General features: G+C 51.7%; 1 protein-coding gene across 1 annotated transcript in view; it reads right to left on the bottom strand.

Annotated features, from left to right (window-relative positions):
* Positions 1-18,362, bottom strand: part of LOC140428218 (complement C3-like) — a 174,068-nt gene that overhangs the window by 125,732 nt on the left and 29,974 nt on the right. Inside the window, exon 2 of the mRNA XM_072514435.1 lies at positions 17,793-17,985. Within this exon, the coding sequence (XP_072370536.1) occupies positions 17,793-17,985 (193 nt within the window). The remainder of the gene's footprint in view (positions 1-17,792; positions 17,986-18,362) is intronic.

The following is an 18,362-nucleotide window of genomic DNA, read 5'->3' as shown; positions in this document are numbered from 1 at the left end:
CTTTTTATAAAACTCCACTGGGTACCCGTCCAGACCCGGGGCCGTACCCGCCTGCATGGCCTTCAGACCCTCCACTATCTCCTCCAGCCCGATTGGGGCCCCCAGCCCTTCTACCCGCTCCCCGTCCACCTTTGGGAAATTCAGCCCTCCAAGAAGTGCCTCATCCCCTCCGGCCCTGTCGGTGGTTCCGACCTGTACAGCCTGCTGTAGAAATCCCTAAACGCTTTATTCACCCCTACTGAATCACCAACCAGGTTCCTATTTCCGTCCTTTACTTTCCCTATCTCCCTAGCTGCCTCCCTCTTCCTAAGCTACTTTGAAAGCATTCTGCTAGCCTTATCTCCATGTTCATAGATCGCCCCCCTCGCCTTTCTCAGCTGCGCCATCGCCCTCCCTGTGGTCAGCAAGCTAAACTCCGCCTGTAACCTCCGCTGTTCCCTTAAAAGCCCTGCCTCTGGGGTCTCCGCATACCTCCTATCGATCTGTAGTACCTCCTTTACCAGTCGGTCCGTCTCTGCCCTGTCCACCTTCTCCCTATGGGCCCGGATCGAGATCTGCTCCCCCCTGACCACCGCCTTCAGTGCTTCCCAAACCACCGCTGATGAAATTTCCCCCGTGTCATTGACCTGCAGGTAGCTCTGAACACATTTCCTGAGCCGCTCGCACACCCCTTCATCCATCAAAAGTCAAACATCCAACCTCCCGTGCGGGCACTGGTTACTGTCTTTACTAACCTGCAGGTCAACCCAGTGCGGAGCATAGTCTGAGATTGTAATCGCCGAGTACCCTGTGTCCACTACCCCAGCCAGCAAGGCCCTGCTCAAAATAAAGAAATCAATCCGGGAATACACTTTATGCACGTGTGAGTAGAAGGAGAAGTCCTTCACCCTCGGCTGCCCAAATCTCCATGGATCCACCCCCCGCATCAGCTCCATGAACCCTCTTAGTTCCTTTGCCATTGCTGGCACCCTGCCCGTTTTCGATCTTGACCGGTCCAAGCCAGGGTCAATAACTGTGTTAAAGTCCCCTCCCAAGACCAACTTGTGCGAGTCCAGGTCCGGTATCTTCCCCAGCGTCCTCTTTATAAACTCCACATCATCCCAATTTGGCGCATACACATTTACTAATACCACCTGCACCCCCTCTAGCTTCCCACTGACCATAATGTACCGACCTCCCACGTCCGAGACTATTCTACCCACCTCAAACACCACCCACTTATTGATCAGGATCGCGACCCCTCTAGTCTTTGAATCTAGTCCCGAGTGAAAGACCTGACTGACCCAGCCTTTCCTCAATCTAATCTGGTCAGCTACTCTGAGGTGCGTCTCCTGCAAAATTACCACTTCCGCCTTCAATTGCCGAAGATGCGCGAACACACTTGCTCTTTTGACTGGCCCATTTAACCCTCGAACATTCCAGGGATCAACCTAGTTGGGGGGCTCATTGCACCCCCCCCTTTGCCGATCAGCCATCCCCTTTTTTAGGCCCGCCTCCAGCCCGTGCTCCGCACCTTCACCGGTCCATCCCCAGGCAGCCCCCACCCCCAACCTCCTCTCTGTCCCTCAGCCCAAAGTCCCTCCCTCGTCAGAAGTACATTCACCCCCCCTCCCCTCCTAGTAACAACACCCTGTAACCCAACCCCTTTACTAAACCAAACACATGCACACCCCCCACTGCGCTTCCAAGAGCTAGCTCGCCCAGCTAGCTTGGTGGCCCCCATCCCCGGCGCCAGATAGTCTCCCACCTATTGTTCCCTCCCCACCCTCCCCCCAGCTCAGACAAACAAACTCCAACATCAAACAATCCCCACACAATTGCCCAACAGAAAAACACCAAGATCAAAACTAGCACCCCTCCATCCCCCAACAGTGCAAATGAAAACCTTAACTCACTCAACCCTACCGCTGGGTCCAAATCAATGCAAACGGCATCACAAACATCTTCCATGAAACGCAAAACGGGAAACTTTTTACAAAAACAGAGAAACAAACAGAAAAAACAAAAACATGAACGTTGCAGCCAAGTTCAAAAGTTCTCAATCCATCACCAGCACATTCTTTTTCGCAAAGTCCAACACGTCCTCAGGCGACTCGAAGTAGAAGTGCTGATCCTCATGCGTGACCCAGAGACGGGCTGGGTATAACAGTCCAAACTTCACCTTTTTCTTAAAAAGGATTGACCTGACCAGATTGAAGCCTGCTCTCCTCCTAGCCACCTCTACACTCAGGTCCTGGTAAACCCGCAGGATGCTATTGTCCCATTTACAGTTCCGTGTCTGCTTGGCCCACTGTAGAATGCGCTCCTTATCCGAGAACCTGTGGAATCTCACCACCATTGCCCTCGGGAGGTATCCCATTCGTGGCTTCCTCGCGAGTGCTCTGTGAGCTCTGTCCACTTCCAAGGGCCGGGAGAATGCCCCATCCCCCAGCAGCTTCACAAATATGTCTGCGATGTATGCCCCAGCGTCCATTCCTTCAGACCCCTCCGGGAGCCTGACGATTCTGAGGTTCTGCCGGCTGGACCTATTTTCTAGGTCCTCCACCATCTCCAGGAGCTTCTTCTGCTGGTCCCTTAGCATCCCCACCTCCAACTCCACTGCAGTCTGATGTTCCTCCTGCTTAGCCAGCGCCTTCTTCACCTTCTGGATCGCCCGATCCTGAGCGTCCAATCTATGCTCCAACCGTTCAATAGACTCTTTTATCGGGTCCAAGCAGTCCCGCTTCTGCGTAGCAAAGCCTTCCTGAATGACTTGCATCAGCTGCTCCATAGGCTGCTGGGTCAACAAGCCCGAGGTTCGAACCTCCGCCATGCTGCCTTCTGTTGCAGCTACAGCCCAAACCTTCTCTGTCTTTTTGTTTCTACCCTTCCGAACATTTCTAGTCCTTTTCTCCATGCACCGAAGTGGGAATTCAGTAAACAATTGCCACTAACATCCGTTTTACAATTCAAGTCCAGTAGAAAAACAGGGGAAAGGTCCAAAAGTCCAACCAGAGCGGGAGCCACCAAAAGTGCAACTTACTCCTTCATTGCCGCCACCGGAAGTCCCAGAATAAGGAGAAGTTAACGATGCTCAGTTTGGGTTCTGCCAGGGCGACTTTGCTCCTGACCTCATTACAGCCTTGGTTCAAACATGGGTTTGAGGTGAGGCGAGAGTGGCTGCCCTTGACATCAAGGCAACATTTGACTGAGTATGATATTAAGGAGCCCTATCAAAGCTGGAGTAATTGGGAATTAGGGGGAAAACTCTCCATTGGTTGGAATAATATCTGGCACAAAGAAAGATGGTTGTTGTTGGTCGAGGTCAATCATCTCAGCTCCAGGACACCACTGCAGGAGTTCATCAGGATAGTGTCCTAGGCTCAACCATCTTCAGCTGCTTCATCAATGACCTCCGTTCATCATAAGGTCAGAAATGGGCATGTTTGCTGATGATTGCAGTTCACGATTTCATGACTCCTCAGACACTGAAGCAGTCCTTGTGCAAATGCAACAATAACCAGGCTTCAGCTGACAAGTGTATGAGGAATATCTGTGCCACACAGGTGCCAGGCAATAACAAACTCACTCTTTCTTTAACTAAAGAAAGCCTGGTCAAATTGGCTCATTTTAATACATATATTTGGGCTGGGAAAGGCATCCACGAGGGAAAGGATACTTTTCAAATGAACATTATTGCAACCAACTGTGGGTGTGTGGGTTGGGGGTGGGGGTTTGAATAAAGAAAATGAGCCAATTCATCTCTCCTCACCGCATGGGCATAACAATTTAGGAATTTGGGGATATCCCATCTGGAATCATACCAAATTGGAGATCTTGACCAGGAAATTAGCAAGTGGGGGCTTGGGCCAAGACAGTTCCCACAGAGGGGATAAAGGGTAAGTCGCTGAAGGATGTAGGTCAGGGACTGGTTGTAACAGGAAGCAGGAGAATCGCCCATTGGAAGTCAAAGCTTTACAGACAAATCCCATGGAGTCATTTCGTTGGGATATCCAAGGGTGTCCTCTGGGCATCTTCCAGGGTCCAACCATCCAAAGACTGGAAGATCTAGACCAGCAAATTGCTGAAGTCATGTCTTTCTGACTTCAAAGTCTTCAGACGCACAAACGAATAAGATAAGAAACCATATACAAAAGCTGAGACAGCAGGAGGAAGGTGTGAGCTCACCTTATGGTTTGGAATTACATTTTAATCTGAAGATCTGAGCTAATGAGTGAAGAACTAGGAGCTCAAATTCCACAAAGGTTTGCTGTAAATTAGACTTCCTGAAATTACAAATTGAATCTGGAACTAAAAATTGAATCTGGAATGGATTCCAGGGCTGAATGGATTCTCTCCGGTCCTGCTACTGAACATCCTCTCTGTTGTCACTCGGAGCCTCAACTCTTCATTGTGTTTTTCAAAGCATCACAGATTTGTACAGTACAGAAGGATGCAATTCACTGCTGACTGTCTGTAAGAACGACTCATCTAGCCCCACTCCCCATACCTTTTCCTCATAGTCCTTTCTCGTCAGATAATGATTCAATTCCCTTTTGAATCTGCCACCACCAGACTCTCGGACACTGCATTCCAGATCCTAAAGCCTCACTGGGTTAAAAGGGTATTTCTTTTTTAAAATAAATTTAGAGTACCCAATTATTTTTTGTCCAATTAAGAGGCAATTTAGCGTGGCCAATCTACCTAGCCTGCACATCTTTGGGTTGTGGGGGTGAAACCCACGCAGACATGGTGAGAATGTGCAAACTCCACACGGACAGTGTCCCAGGGCTGAGATTCGAGCCCGGGTCCTCAGTGCCGTAGACCCAGTGCTAACCACTGGGCCACATGCCGCCCTCTAAAAGGGTATTTCTCATGTCGCCATTCTTCTATTGAGTTCACAGAAGCAGCCACACAGGAAGCTTTGGGAATGAAAGGTTTATTTACAGGAATACGAAAAGACTATGTACACAGGTCCCAGATGTGCCTGCCGCTCCGACTCACACTCGGGCTGGGTTTATATACTTTGATTTCCTCTCCCGCTAATAAGGGGGCTCCGCCCCTCAGTGGGGAAGCTCGTACTCCATGAGACTCTTGGGGAGCCTAATCGGCGTGGCCCTGTGGGTCCCGTATGGGTTACAAAACTCCTCCCCCGCAAAGTCCAAAAACCTGTCCAACAAAGGAGGAGGAGGCAGAGAAGGTCTGCACCTCTTAGCCTAGGTCTGCCTCTCGGGCGTAGGTGGAGCAGAGCTAGGCAGCGTATAGTTTCCTCGTAGAACGTCGCACAGCACCACCTTCAGCAGTTAGTTGTCATCAGACACCCCATTGGAACCGTCCAGCCACGGAACCTCGATTGCAAATTCGGAATCCTCAACAGAGCCACCGCGGTGGCTGGGGTGGCCTGAGGTTAGGGATCCTCCAAAAGGGGATCCCACATCAGAGGGCTCCTAGCGTGGAGATGCTCGAGGTGCCTCTGCGATTCCCGGCCCTGCACATGAACCCGGCACCACACAGGCTGGGTCTGCTGAATGAGAGTGCCAGGAAGCCACTTGGCACCGTCTCCGAAGTCGCGCACGAGGACTGTGTCGCCTGGTATGAATCATCGAGGTGGGGCACGCTCAACAAGGCAATGCCCAGCTACTCCTGTCCATGGTGTACCTTCCCGCCGATATGGGGCAACACCAGGCTGAGGCAAGTTCGAAACCGGCATCCATGAGAAGTTATGCCGGTGCCACGGCGTGCGGCATGGAGCGGTAACAGAAAAGGAAGCGCGCCAAACGTGTATCAAAGATCCCGAGGTCTGCTTGTTCATGCAATGCTTGAATGTCTGGACGCTATTTCGGCCAACCCATTCGAAGCGGAGTGATATGGGGTAGTGAGTATGTTGTGCATTCCAAAAGTCCACATGAATTCCCAAACTCCGCAGTAGTAAAGGGTGCTCCATTGTCGGAGTGGATTGGATTGGATTGGATTTGTTTATTGTCACGTGTACCAAGGTACAGTGAAAAGTATTTTTCTGTGAGCAGCTCAACAGATCATTAAATACATGGGAAGAAAAGGGAAGAAAAGAAAATACATAATAGGGCAACACAACATATACAATGTAACTACATAAGCACCGGCATCGGATGAAGCATACAGGGTGTAGTGTTAATGAGGTTAGTCCATAAGAGGGTCATTTAGGAGTCTGGTGACAGTGGGGAAGAAGCTGTTTTTGAGTCTGTTCGTGCGTGTTCTCAGACTGAGTGAGTAAGCCGGGTGGGAGGGATCTTTGATTATGCTGCTCGCTTTCCTTCGCAAGCACGTGCGGCTCCACAAGGCGGACCCGTTGGTTGAGAGGTTACAGCTACTCCACGCAAAACCGCAGTACGCTTACGTAGCGTACCCTGACAGCCGCCAAGACACAGACTCCCTCAGGGACCTGGCACCAGCTGGGTCCCCACACCACCCCCCCCCCTCTCTGCCCCGGCACCACCTGCCCGGTGGCGAGTGATGCACTATCAATTACGACGAGATGAGCGTAGAGAGTAATCGAGGCTTTATTACAAGGAGATGTGTGGCCTCCTACAGCTGCTGCCGAAATGGCTGCAGTTCAGAGAGCACACACATTTATACTGGGCGGAGCCAGCAGGCAGGGATCTACCCCCATACCTGTAGTGCAGGGGCCTTACCGTAATACCCTTGTATGCAGTGCAGTATATACAATATAATACAACAGTGGTGACTACCACATTCACCCCCTGTTAAAAATGAGTCCAACGGGGGCAAATTTAGACAGTCAGGCGCCTTGATCCGTCGTCAAGAGCGTCGCAGTGCTGGTGGTGAGTCAGGCGTCGGCTCGGTCCTCGGTGACTCCAGGAGCGTGTCAACATCCTCTTCATCCCCGGGTGGGACCAAGGGGAGGACGGATTGTCCTGGAGCGGGGGCTGTGGTGGAGTGCGCCGGGGGAAGGGAAGGTGGTGCCGGGGCAGGGGGGTGGGGGGGTGGGGGGGGGGGGACCCAGCTGGTGCCAGGTCCCTGAGGGAGACTGTGTCTTGGCGGCTGTCAGGGTACGCTACGCAGGCGTACTGCGGGTTTGCGTGGAGTAGCTGTACCCTCTCAACCAACGGGTCCGCCTTGTGGAGCCGCACGTGCTTGCGAAGGAAACGGGTCCTGGAGCTGCCCGCCACGTTGGGAGCGAAACCCCGGAGGTGGACTTCCTGGGGAAGGCGAAGAGACGTTCATGGGGGTTTCGTTAGTCGCCGTGCACAGGAACGACCGAATGGAGTGAAGTGCGTCGGGGAGGACCTCCTGCCAGCGGGAGGCCGGGAGATGTCTGGACTGTAGGGCCAGCTGGACGGCCCTCCAGACCGTCTCATTCTCCCGCTCCACCTGCCCGTTTCCCCTGGGGTTGTAGCTGGTCGTCCTGCTCGAGGCAATGCCCCTGTTGAGGAGGTACTGGCGCAGCTCATCGCTCATGAATGAGGATCCTCGGTCGCTGTGGACGTAGGTGGGGAAACCGAACAGAGCGATGATGGTGTTGAGGGCTTTGATGACGGTGGGAGGCGTCATATTGGGGCATGGGATTGCGAAGGGGATTCTGGAATATTCATCGACCACATTGAGAAAATACGTGTTGCGGTCAGTGGAGGGGAGGGGCCCTTTGAAATCCATACTGAGGCGTTCAAAGGGGTGGGAGGCCTTCACCAGGCGCGCACGGTCTGGCCGGTAGAAGTGCGGTTTGCACTCCGCGCAGACCTGGCAGTCTCTGATGACAGCCTTGACTTCCTCGAAGGAGTAGGGCAGATTGCGGGCCTTAATGAAGTGATAAAAGCGGGTGACCCCTGGGTGACAGAGATCGTCGTGCAGGTTCCGGAGTCGGTCCACTTGTGCGCTGGCACATGTACCTCAGGACAGGGCATCGGGGGGCACGTTGAGCTTACCGGGGCTATACAAAATCTCGTAATTAAAGGTGGAGAGCTCGATCCTCCACCGCAAGATCTTATCATTTTTGATCTTACCCCGCTGTGTCTTGTTAAACATGAAGGCAACAAACCGTTGGTCTGTGAGGAGAGTGAATCTCCTGCCGGCCAGGTAATGCCTCCAGTACCGCACAGCTTCGACGATCGCTTGGGCCTCCTTTTCAACGGAGGAGTGCCAAATTTCGGAGGCATGGACGGCGCGGGAAAAGAATGCCATGGGCCTGCCTGCCTGGTTGAGGGTGGCGGCCAGAGCGACGCCTGATGCATCGCTCTCAACTTGGAAGGGGAGCGTCTCATCGACCACGTGCATCATGGCCTTGGCGATGTCGGCCTTGATACGGTTGAAGGCCTGGTGAGCCTCGGCCGTCAGTGGGAAACCGGTGGAGTGGATGAGTGGGCGGGCCTTGTCCGCATAGTTAGGGACCCACTGGGCGTAGTATGAAAAGAACCCAGGCATCGTTTGAGGGCCTTGGGGCAGTGGGGAAGGGGGAGATCCATGAGGGTGCGCATGCGATCGGGGTCGGGCCCTAGAACTCCGTTCTGAACCACATAGCCGAGGATGGCTAATCATCATACATTATCATAGAAGTTACAGTGCAGAAGGAGGCCATTCGGCCCATTGAGTCTGCACCGGCTCTTGGAAAGAGCACCCCATCCAAGGTCCACACCTCCACCCTATCCCCATAGCCCAGTAACCCCACACAATACTAAGGGTAATTTTAGACACTAAGGGCAATTTATCCTGGCCAATCCACCTAGCCTGCACATCTTTGGACTGTGGGAGGAAACTGGAGCACCCGGAGGAAACCCACGCACACACGGGGAGAACATGCAGATTCCGCACAGATAGTGACCCAAGCCGGGAATCGAACCTGAGACCCTGGAGCTGTGAAGCTATTGTGCTATCCACAATGCTACCGTGCTGACTATAGTCAACGACCATCCTGTTTTCCTCCCCCGTTTTCACCATTACCACTTGGGCTCTTCATGGGGCTGTTGCTGGCCTCGATGATACCTTCCTGCAGCAGCCGCTGGACCTCAGACCTGATGAAGGTCCTGTCCTGGGCACTGTACCGTCTGCTCCTGGTGGTGACGGGTTTGCAATCTGGGGTGAGGTTTGCAAACAGAGAAGGTGGGTCGACCTTAAGGGTCGTGAGGCCCGCCAAATTTCAGGGTTAGGCTCTGGAGGTTGCAGTGGAAGTCCAGGCCGGGTAGCAAGGCAGCGCAGAGGTTGGGGAGGACGTAGAGCCGGAAGCCGCTGAACTCTACGCCCTGGATGGTGAGGGTGGCGATGCAGTACCCCCGGATCACCACGGAGTGGGATCCAGAGGCCAGGGAGATTCTTTGGTTAATGGGGTGTACTATGAGGGAGCAGCGCCTTAACGTGTTGGGGTGGATGAAGCTCTCAGCGCTCCCGGAGTCCAGAAGGCAGGATATCTCTTGCCCGTCGACCTTCACCTTTGTCGACGCAGTAGCGAGGTTGTGCGGTCGGGACTGGTCGATCATGATGGAGGCGAGACGCAGCTGGTCGTCGGTGGTTGCAGGCAACGAGCGGCCTGATGAGGTGCCCGACAGGCAGGGGTCCTGAGGCGGGGAAGATGGCAGCGCCCATGGGCTGCACGTGTCCTGAGGCAGGCAAGATGGCGGCGCCCTCGGGCCGCACGTGTCCTCGGGCAGGCAAGATGGCTGCATCCATTAGTTGTGAGGCAAGCAAGATGGCGGTGCCCACGGGCCGCACGTGTTGTGAGGGGAGCAAGATAGCGGCGCCCATTGGCCACACGCAGGGGATGCAGGGACAATAGAGGCGATTGAGCGGGCCTGGCACACTGCAGCGAAATGTCCTTTCTTGCCGCAGGCCTTGCAGAGCTCGCTCCGCGCCGGGCGGCGCTGCCGGGGGGTTTTGTCTGTCCGCAGAAGTTGCACTTGGGTCCCCCGGGGTTGGTTGGCTGAGGCGCGGCGCAGGCGTGGGCTTGGCTGGGGGAGGTTGCTGATGGGGTCTACGATGCCCAGGAGGGGTGGGCCGTGCGGTCGGGGCATACGCCTGTACGTTGCGTGAGGCGACTGTGAGTGAGAGCGCTAGTTTCTTGGTCGCCGCGAGGTCAAGCGTAGCCCCATCTAAGAGGCGCTGGCGGATGTAGGCCGACCCTATGCCCGTAATGAACGTGTCTCTCATTAGCAGGTTAGAATGTTGATGCACTATCAATTATGACGAGACGAGAGTGGAATGTAATCGAGGCTTTATTACACAGAGATGTGTGGCCTCCTACAGCAGCTTACGAAATGGCTGCTGTTCGGAGAGCACGCACATTTATACTCCACCTCCTGGGCGGAGCCAGCAGGCAGGGATCTACCTCCGTAATTGTAGTACAGGGGCCTTCCGCACTACCCATATATACAATATAATACAACAGTGGTGACTACCACAAATGTTCAGCGGCCGAAACGGCCTGGCAATCACAGTCTCTCACCAGAGCGCGCAGAAATCTTCCACAGACTCACCGGGAAGTTGGTGCCGCATGGACAGGAGGTTCCTGGCGTAGATCTTGTTGGTCTGCTGAGCTTAGTTCCCCTTCAGTAGCGCCATGGCCTCTGCATAGGTAGGCGCGTCCTGGATGATGGGAAAGACATTGGAGCTCAGCCACTTGTACAGAATCTGGAGCTTCTGTGCTTCTGGGATTGGGTCTGTCGCAGACCCGATGTATGCTTCAAAGCAAGCTAGCCAATGTGCGAAGCCCTTTGTGGCGTTGTCTGCTTGAGGATGCAGCTGCAGGCGATCCGGCTTGATGCGAAGATCCATCTTTGTAAACTCTCTGTGTAATAAATTGATACACTATCAATTACGACGAGACGAGAGTAGAGAGTAATCGAGGCTTGATTACACAGAGATGTGTGGTCTCCTCCAGCTGCTGCCGAAATGGCTGCAGCTCAGTGAGCACACACATTTATACTCCGCCTACTGGGCGGAGCCAGCAGGCAGGGATCTACCCCCATACCTGTAGTACAGGGGCCTTACCGTAATACCCTCATATGCAGTGCAGTATTTACAATATAATACAACAGTGGTGAGTACCACACGGAGACAGGATGCATGTTGAAAGAGTGCCTGAGCTTCTCGATTGTCGCTCTCGAAGTCGTGGACGACATCCTGTGGATGTTCAACCATTTAGAGTACAAACAACGAGAAGCAGGAACATGGAACCCTGAAAAGGGCCGGCAAAAATCAGCATAGAGAGATACCCATGGCCAATCTGACCACTGCCAGTGATGAAGCAGTGCCACAGGTGAGAGCTTCTGCTGCTCCTGGCACACTCTGTACTGTTGGGCGAGCCCCAGTCACTATATGTAACTGGGTGAGCATCTTCATCTTAGACACGCTGGGGCATCCGTTATGAGATCCGTCAAGATGAGGCTTTGCCCCTTTGGTAGAACCATACCCGCATCCCCCAAAGGAGTGTATCATCCTCTACGCTGAATTCAGTGACCCTCGAGGTTAAAACTTTCAGTTCACTGGGAAGGGCACAAAGCTCGGCCCCATATAACACACTCTGGCGAACTTTGGACAATGGGGGTCAGACTGTGTCCATGCATGTATCTGGGCCGCTATGACCATCAATGTATCCATAAAATGTATCGTAGCGATGACCTCGTTGGCTCTGGAGGGCGTCAGAGGCCTTGTCTGCAGCAGGAGCCTACTCAATGCATCGGTGTTCGCGATCTGCATCCCAGGATGGTGTTCCAGCAGGTATTCATGCACTGCCAACAAGAGGGCCTATCGTTGAATTCTAGCTTGACACTATAGGTGGGATGGCCCAGTCCTCTTTCAATAACCGCAGCAGTGGCTTGTGATCAGTCAAAACTGTGAAACAACGCCTGTAGACGTCCTGGCAGAACCTTGTTGGGCGAAGCCAACGGCCAGATCCTCCTTCTCTACCTGAGCATAGTTGCTCTCAGCCGCGGCCAGCGTCCTCAAGGCGAAAGCGATTGGATGCTCCTTACCATCGTTCATCCGATGGGACAACATGGTGCCAATACAGTATAACGAGGCATTACAGGTGACCAGGAATGGTTTAGCAGGATCGAAGTGAGCTGCCATTTAAACTCAGTAAACGCGGCCTCCTGCAGCTCTCTCCACGTCCACTCCCGGTTGTTTTTGAGTAAATTGTGCAGGAGGGCCAACATAGTTGCAATGCCCGGGATGAACTTCCCATACTAATATACAAGCCCCAGGAATGAAAGGAGCTCTGTCATGCCTCCCGGCGTGGGGGCCTGCTGGATGGCCCCCACTTTGTCTTCAACCTGGCAGAGTCTCTCCTGGTTCACGCGATAACCCAGGTAGGTGACTTCACGGGCATGGAAATGCATTTTTGTCTGAAGAGGCGAACACCTGACTGCACAAAGCGACTGAGTACCTCATCCAGGTCGTTTAGGTGGTCCCGCTCAGTCGTTCCCGTGACCAAGACATCGCCTGGATTGACTTGTGGATAGACACGTTACACCTGGCAGCCCTCACAGAACATTGTGCAGCACGGTAGCATAGTGGTTAGCACAATTGCTTCACAGCTCAAGGGTCCCAGGTTCAGTTCCCGGCTTGGGTCACTGCCTGTGCGGAGTCTGCGGGTTCTCCCCGTGTGTGCGTGGGTTTCCTCCGGGTGCTCCGGTTTCCTCCCACAGTCCAGAGATGTGCAGGTTAGGTGGATTGGCCATGATAAATTGCCCTTAGTGTCCAAAATTGCCCTTAGTGTTGGGAGGGGTTACTGGGTTATGGGGATAGGGTGGAGGTGTGGGCTTGGGTAGGGTACTCTTTCCAAAGGCCGGTGTAGACTCAATGGGCCGAATGGCCTCATTCTGCACTGTAAATTCTATGATTCTCCATCACGCGCTGGAAAATGGATCAGGCCGACGACACATCAAAAGGCAACCTCGTATACTTGTACAGACCCGTGTCACGTACTGCGCGACTTTGGATCCAGATCCAACTGGAACTACGGGTGGCTCATCTCGAGCTTGGTGAACGAGTGATCTCTGGCCAGTTTGGCATATAGGTCCTCAATCCTCGGCATTGGATACCGGTCCAGCTTGGAGACCGTATTTACCGTTAATTTCTAATCGCCGCAGGGGCGAACCAAGCCATTAGGCTTCACGACAGGGACGACCGGCACCGCCGAGTTGCGAACTTCACCAGCCGGAAGATCCCCAGACCTTTGAGCTGCCGAGCTCTGCCTATACTTTAGGCAGTAGCGTGGAGGGCACCAGGTGAGCAAGGAAATACTTTGGTTGCGCTATAGGGTCCACATGGATCTTCACCATGGCACCGTGATCATCCCCAGCCAGGTTTGGAAAACCTCGGGGTACTTCGCTAACACCGTGTTGAAGCCTCCCGAGACAATTTGGAAAACCTTCTGCCAGTCAATGCAGAAGCGTTGTAGCCAGCCACAGCTGAGCAAACTGGGGCAGTCGCTTTTCACCACAATCATGGTCAAACAAGCTGACTGCTACCCATAGACCACTGGGGCCACCATGGCCCCCGCTATGGCCAGCAGTTCTCCGGTGTAAGTGGCCAACCAAGCCTTGATGTCCCGTAATGACAGAAGCTGCACACCCACCTGGAGACTCTTAAAAGTGTGCCTTCTGACAACTGAGATGGCGGCACATTTTCTAACTCCATTAGCAACGGGTGGCCATTGACGTGAACCGTGACTCTAATGGGGGCAACTTTGGGCGATGCAACACAGTTCAATAGCAGACAATCTTCCGTGGGCTCCTCCACAAAAAGGTGCAGGACTGGGGCAGGCAGCCAGTTTTACCGTTCCCTGCGGCCTCTCCAACCGCACGTTCCACAATGCTCGGGGTTTTCCTGTTCTGGATCGGAGGAAGGGTTCCACCTTGCCGTCGGGGTCCTAGGCCACCGGCTCGACCCCCAGCGGGCTGCTGCCCAAGGCGGAAAACCGGGGTTATCCGCCCAAGTGGGTGGCTTGCTCCTTGAAGGGGCACACCCTAAGCTAAGGACTTCCATCCCTTGCAAATCCTGTACAGACTGCTCTGCGCTTTCTCGTGATAGGGCGATTTCCATGGCATGGTCCAGCTGTGGCTCAATGAGCAACTTTCATTGGGTTGCCGTGTTAAGCAAGCCGCAGGCCAATCTATCCCGCAATATTTTGGAGTTGGCAGTGCCATATTCTCAGAATCCTGCATGCTTCCTGAGAAGCATCAATAATTCTGCTATGGACCCCCCAGGGGTCCACTCAGCCACATTGATCTGATAGCGTTGGACGATGACCGACAGCTTGGGGTTGTAATGATCTGCCGCAAAAGTGACCAGTTCTGCAAATGATTTTGAATACAGGGCGGCAGAGTATGCCAGGCTCTTAATCACACTAATAGTGGGCACCCCACAGGCTGTCAAGAGGATCACGGTCTGGCACTGATCCTTGACAATGTCGTTGGCCCGAACAAATCAGTGCATCTGCTTAACATATTGTGACCAATATTCTCCATCTTCATCGAATGGGTCCAGCTTTCCAAAGTGTGGTATCGTAAATGCAGATGAACCATCTTCCAGAGGTCCGTGGCAAGGTGGCTGGCTACAGTAAAAATGGAACCATCTGCAGCTTCACATAATCCTCATCGCCAGTACTGAGTTCACAGAAGCAGCCACATGGGAAGCATTGGGAACGAAAGGTTTATTTACAGGGATACAAAAGGACTATGTACACAGGTCCCAGAAGCGACTACCGCCCCGACTCAGGCCAGATTTATATACCCTGATTTCCTCTACCACTGATTAGGGGGCTTGCCCCTCAGTGGCGATGCTTGTACTCCGCAAATCGGTTCGGCCCGGTGGGTCTCGTGTGGCAGCTTCTTTTGTCAGTACATTAAATCTGTGTCCTCTGGTGTCTGACCTTCCACCATGGAAACAGTTTCTGACCAGACCCCTGTGATTTTGAACATCTCGATTAATCTCCTCTGTCTCCCCTTTTCCAAGGAGAGAAGGATTTCTCCAATCTACCCACTGAACTGAAATTCCTCATTCCTGGAATCATTCCCATTAATCTTTTCTGCCCTCTCTTCAGTGCCTTCACATCTTTCCTAAAGTGTAGTGCCCAGAACACGCAATGCTCCAATTGGCGGTGAACCACTGTTTTATGGGTTTAGCGTAACCTCCTTGCTCTTGCACTCTGTGTCCCTATTTATAAAGCCCATAATTCCCTATGCTTTCTCAACCTGTTCTGGTACTGTCAATAATTTATGTACATATTCACCCAGGTCCCTTTGCTCCTGCACCTACTTAGAATTATACCCTGTATTTTTTTTATAGTCTCTCCATATTCTTCCTACCAAAATTAATCACTTCACATTTCTCTGTATTGAATTTGATCTGTCACTTGTCTGTCCATTCTACCAGCTTCACTCTGTCCTCTTGATGTCAATGAGTATCATCTCACAATTCACAATACCGTCAAGTTTTATGTCATCTACAAATTCTGAAATTGTGCTCAAGTCGAGGTCATGAATATAGATAAAGAAAAGCAGGAGCTCTAACACTGATGGCAGGATGGCCCTGTCATGAACAACACTCTCCTCCAGTCTGAAAAACAATTGTTCACCACTACCCTCTATTTCCCATCACTCAGCCAATTTTTTATCCATAATGCCACCATCTCTTTGTTCCATGGGATTTAACTTTACTGCTGACTTAAGATAGCAGGATAGAAAGCTACATACTCAAGTTTACCAATGACACAAAGATAAGCAGTATTGTCAGCAATGTGGCTGGGAGTGTGGAATTACAAAGACATATTAATAATTTAAATTAATGGGAAAAGCTGTGGCAAATGGATTTCAGTGTAGGCAAATGTAAAATCATTGGCTTTATGGAACAGAATATTTTCTTGATGATGAAAGGCTGGACAAAGTGGGTGCCCATGTTCATTGCAAAACAGCATCGATTTACCAGAATAATACCTCGGATGCGATTCAGCTTCCTCGTCGCACCATACTTGATGTCGCAATGAAGCCCTTGAATCTTGCGAGAAGCCTCTTGCAAAATTCGTGACGCTCAAATCTCATGAGACGTCATGATCTGGATCTCACCCTCACTGGGCGTGATCCAGATCTGACTATTTAAATGAGCATAATGGTTCATTTAAATACCTGGACGGCAGATTCACCCGGCACCCGAGATTCACCGGCTGTGTCTGGGAGGCCTTGCCAGGGCGCTGTTTATTACTAGTCCACATAAATGTGGACCAGTCGTAACGGCACCTGGGGGGTCTCCCAGGCCATTGGAGATCCCTGGGTGGTCAGGGATAGGGTGGGGTGGCACCCTGGAACTCCCCCGGCACCTGTGCACTGCCAGCCTAACCCTCTAGCAGTGCTACTTGGGCATCCTGGCAGTGCCACCCTGACACTGCCAGGGTTAACGGGTGACACTGCCAAGGGCCTTGCCACGGTGCCAAGTTGGCAGTGCCAGGGTTCCCAGTGCCAGGTTGCCACTGCCAGCGATTGGGCCAGGGTGGGCCTTGCCAGGTAGAGGAGGGTGAGTGGGGGGGGGTTCCGGGGACCTCCCTAATGTAGTAGGGATATGGGGAAGTCACAAAAAGGGTGAGGGGCCTGAAAGAGGGCAGGGAGGAAGATCAGGGCAGGTTTCCAAAATGGCGTCCTGATATTCATGAAGCGTTAATCCCTCTAAGTGTGGCCTTGGCAGAGAGAATCTCCCCGAGACCATAAAAAAGCAGCAAAGTGCTGTTGAATAGCAGAATGTTTCTCAGCACTGCAGCCACCAAGAAACACCCTGCTAAACATGCCATTCAACAAACTTTAACTCATGTCCACTGAATGCACCCCGAGACTCCAAGGGTTAAATTATGAGGAGAGATTAAACAAATTAGTGTTGTATTCCCTGGAATTTAGATGGTTAAGGAACAATTTGATCAAAGTTTTGACGCCGTTTAGTGGAACTGATAGAATAAATGAAGAGAAACATTTTCTGCTGGTAGGGCAGCTGAGGACTAGGAGGAATTGTCTAAAGATTTGAGCCAGACCATATGGCCCTTGTGTGTCTTGGGGTCAGCTCCTGTATATATACATCACATAGTAGGTTAAAGGAAATGAGTAAGCTATTCAGCCCCTCGAGCCTTCTCCGCCATTCCATAAGATCATTGCCGGTCTGATAATAACCTCAAATCTACATCCCAGCTATCCCCCATAACCTTTCACCCTCCTGCTTATCAATGATTCATCTACTTTTGCCTTAAAAGTGTTTAGGCTCTGCTTCCATCACCTTTTTAGGAAGAGAGTTCCAGAGGCTCACAAACCTCTGAGAGAAATGTTTTTAACTCACCCCAATTTTAAATGGTTGATCCCTTATTTTTAAACAGTGACCCCTAGTTCCAGATTCTCTCATGCGGGAAGCATCCTCGCCACATCCACCCTGTCAATACCCCTCAGGATCTAATATGTTTCAATCAAGCTGCCTCTTACTCTTCTGAACTCCAGCAGATACAACCTTTGCTCATACGCCAAACCACATGGAATATTCCAGGTATTAGTCTGGTACACCTTCTCTGAACTGCTTACAATGTGTTTGAGATGTGCTCTTATTTGTGCTCTGTATAACTCAAGCAAAACCTCCCAAGTTGCGTACTAAATTCATCTCACAATAAATGATAACATTCTATTATCACCATTTAATTAAAATGATTCCAGGTGGGAGGTGAGCTTCAGGAGAGTTGGAATGGTTGATTGGAGAGGCCAGATTTATAAAGAGTTCCATCTAATCATGAGATAATATAAAGAACAAGAATAACTTCAGTCATTCCAAGCAGTCTTCAAGGAAGGACAAAAAACCATTACCTGTAGAAGGATGACATCAGTGAAGTTGTTGGTATGGTTGAGTTTGACCCTGTGTCTCTCCGAGCACAGCTCCATGTTTCTTTGGTTCAATAAGTAAATGTTGGCATCAACATTCCCACGGGCCTCAAACATTTGGATAGTGACTGTTTCCTTCACGTCAACACGAACAATCTTTGGAGCAGTTATCAAATAACTAGGCAAATACAGATGGAACAATAGTTAGTCAATCAGTCAATAATCATTAACTTGCCTTCTGACTTCAGCTCTGGGGCTAAAAATGTTGAAGGAAGAGGATGGGTTGCATAGACTGGGCTTGTAGATCCCTGGGTTTTGAAGATTGTGGGGTTAAACTAATTGATGTGTTTAAGATGATTCAAGAATTTCAGAGAACCTTTACAGTGCAGAAGGAAGCCATTTGGCTCATCGAACCTGCACTGGCTCTCTGAAAGAGCATTCTATCGACCCTATCCCTTACTTTAACCCCGTAATTTTGCATATTCTCTCTCTTTAGATAGCAATCCAGTTGTAGCATCACTTCTATCGAACCTGCCTCCACCCACCCTCTCAAAG

This window comes from Scyliorhinus torazame, chromosome 8 (assembly GCF_047496885.1).
Source record: "Scyliorhinus torazame isolate Kashiwa2021f chromosome 8, sScyTor2.1, whole genome shotgun sequence".
NCBI lineage: Eukaryota > Metazoa > Chordata > Chondrichthyes > Carcharhiniformes > Scyliorhinidae > Scyliorhinus > Scyliorhinus torazame.
This window is presented reverse-complemented; position numbering and strand designations above follow the sequence as displayed.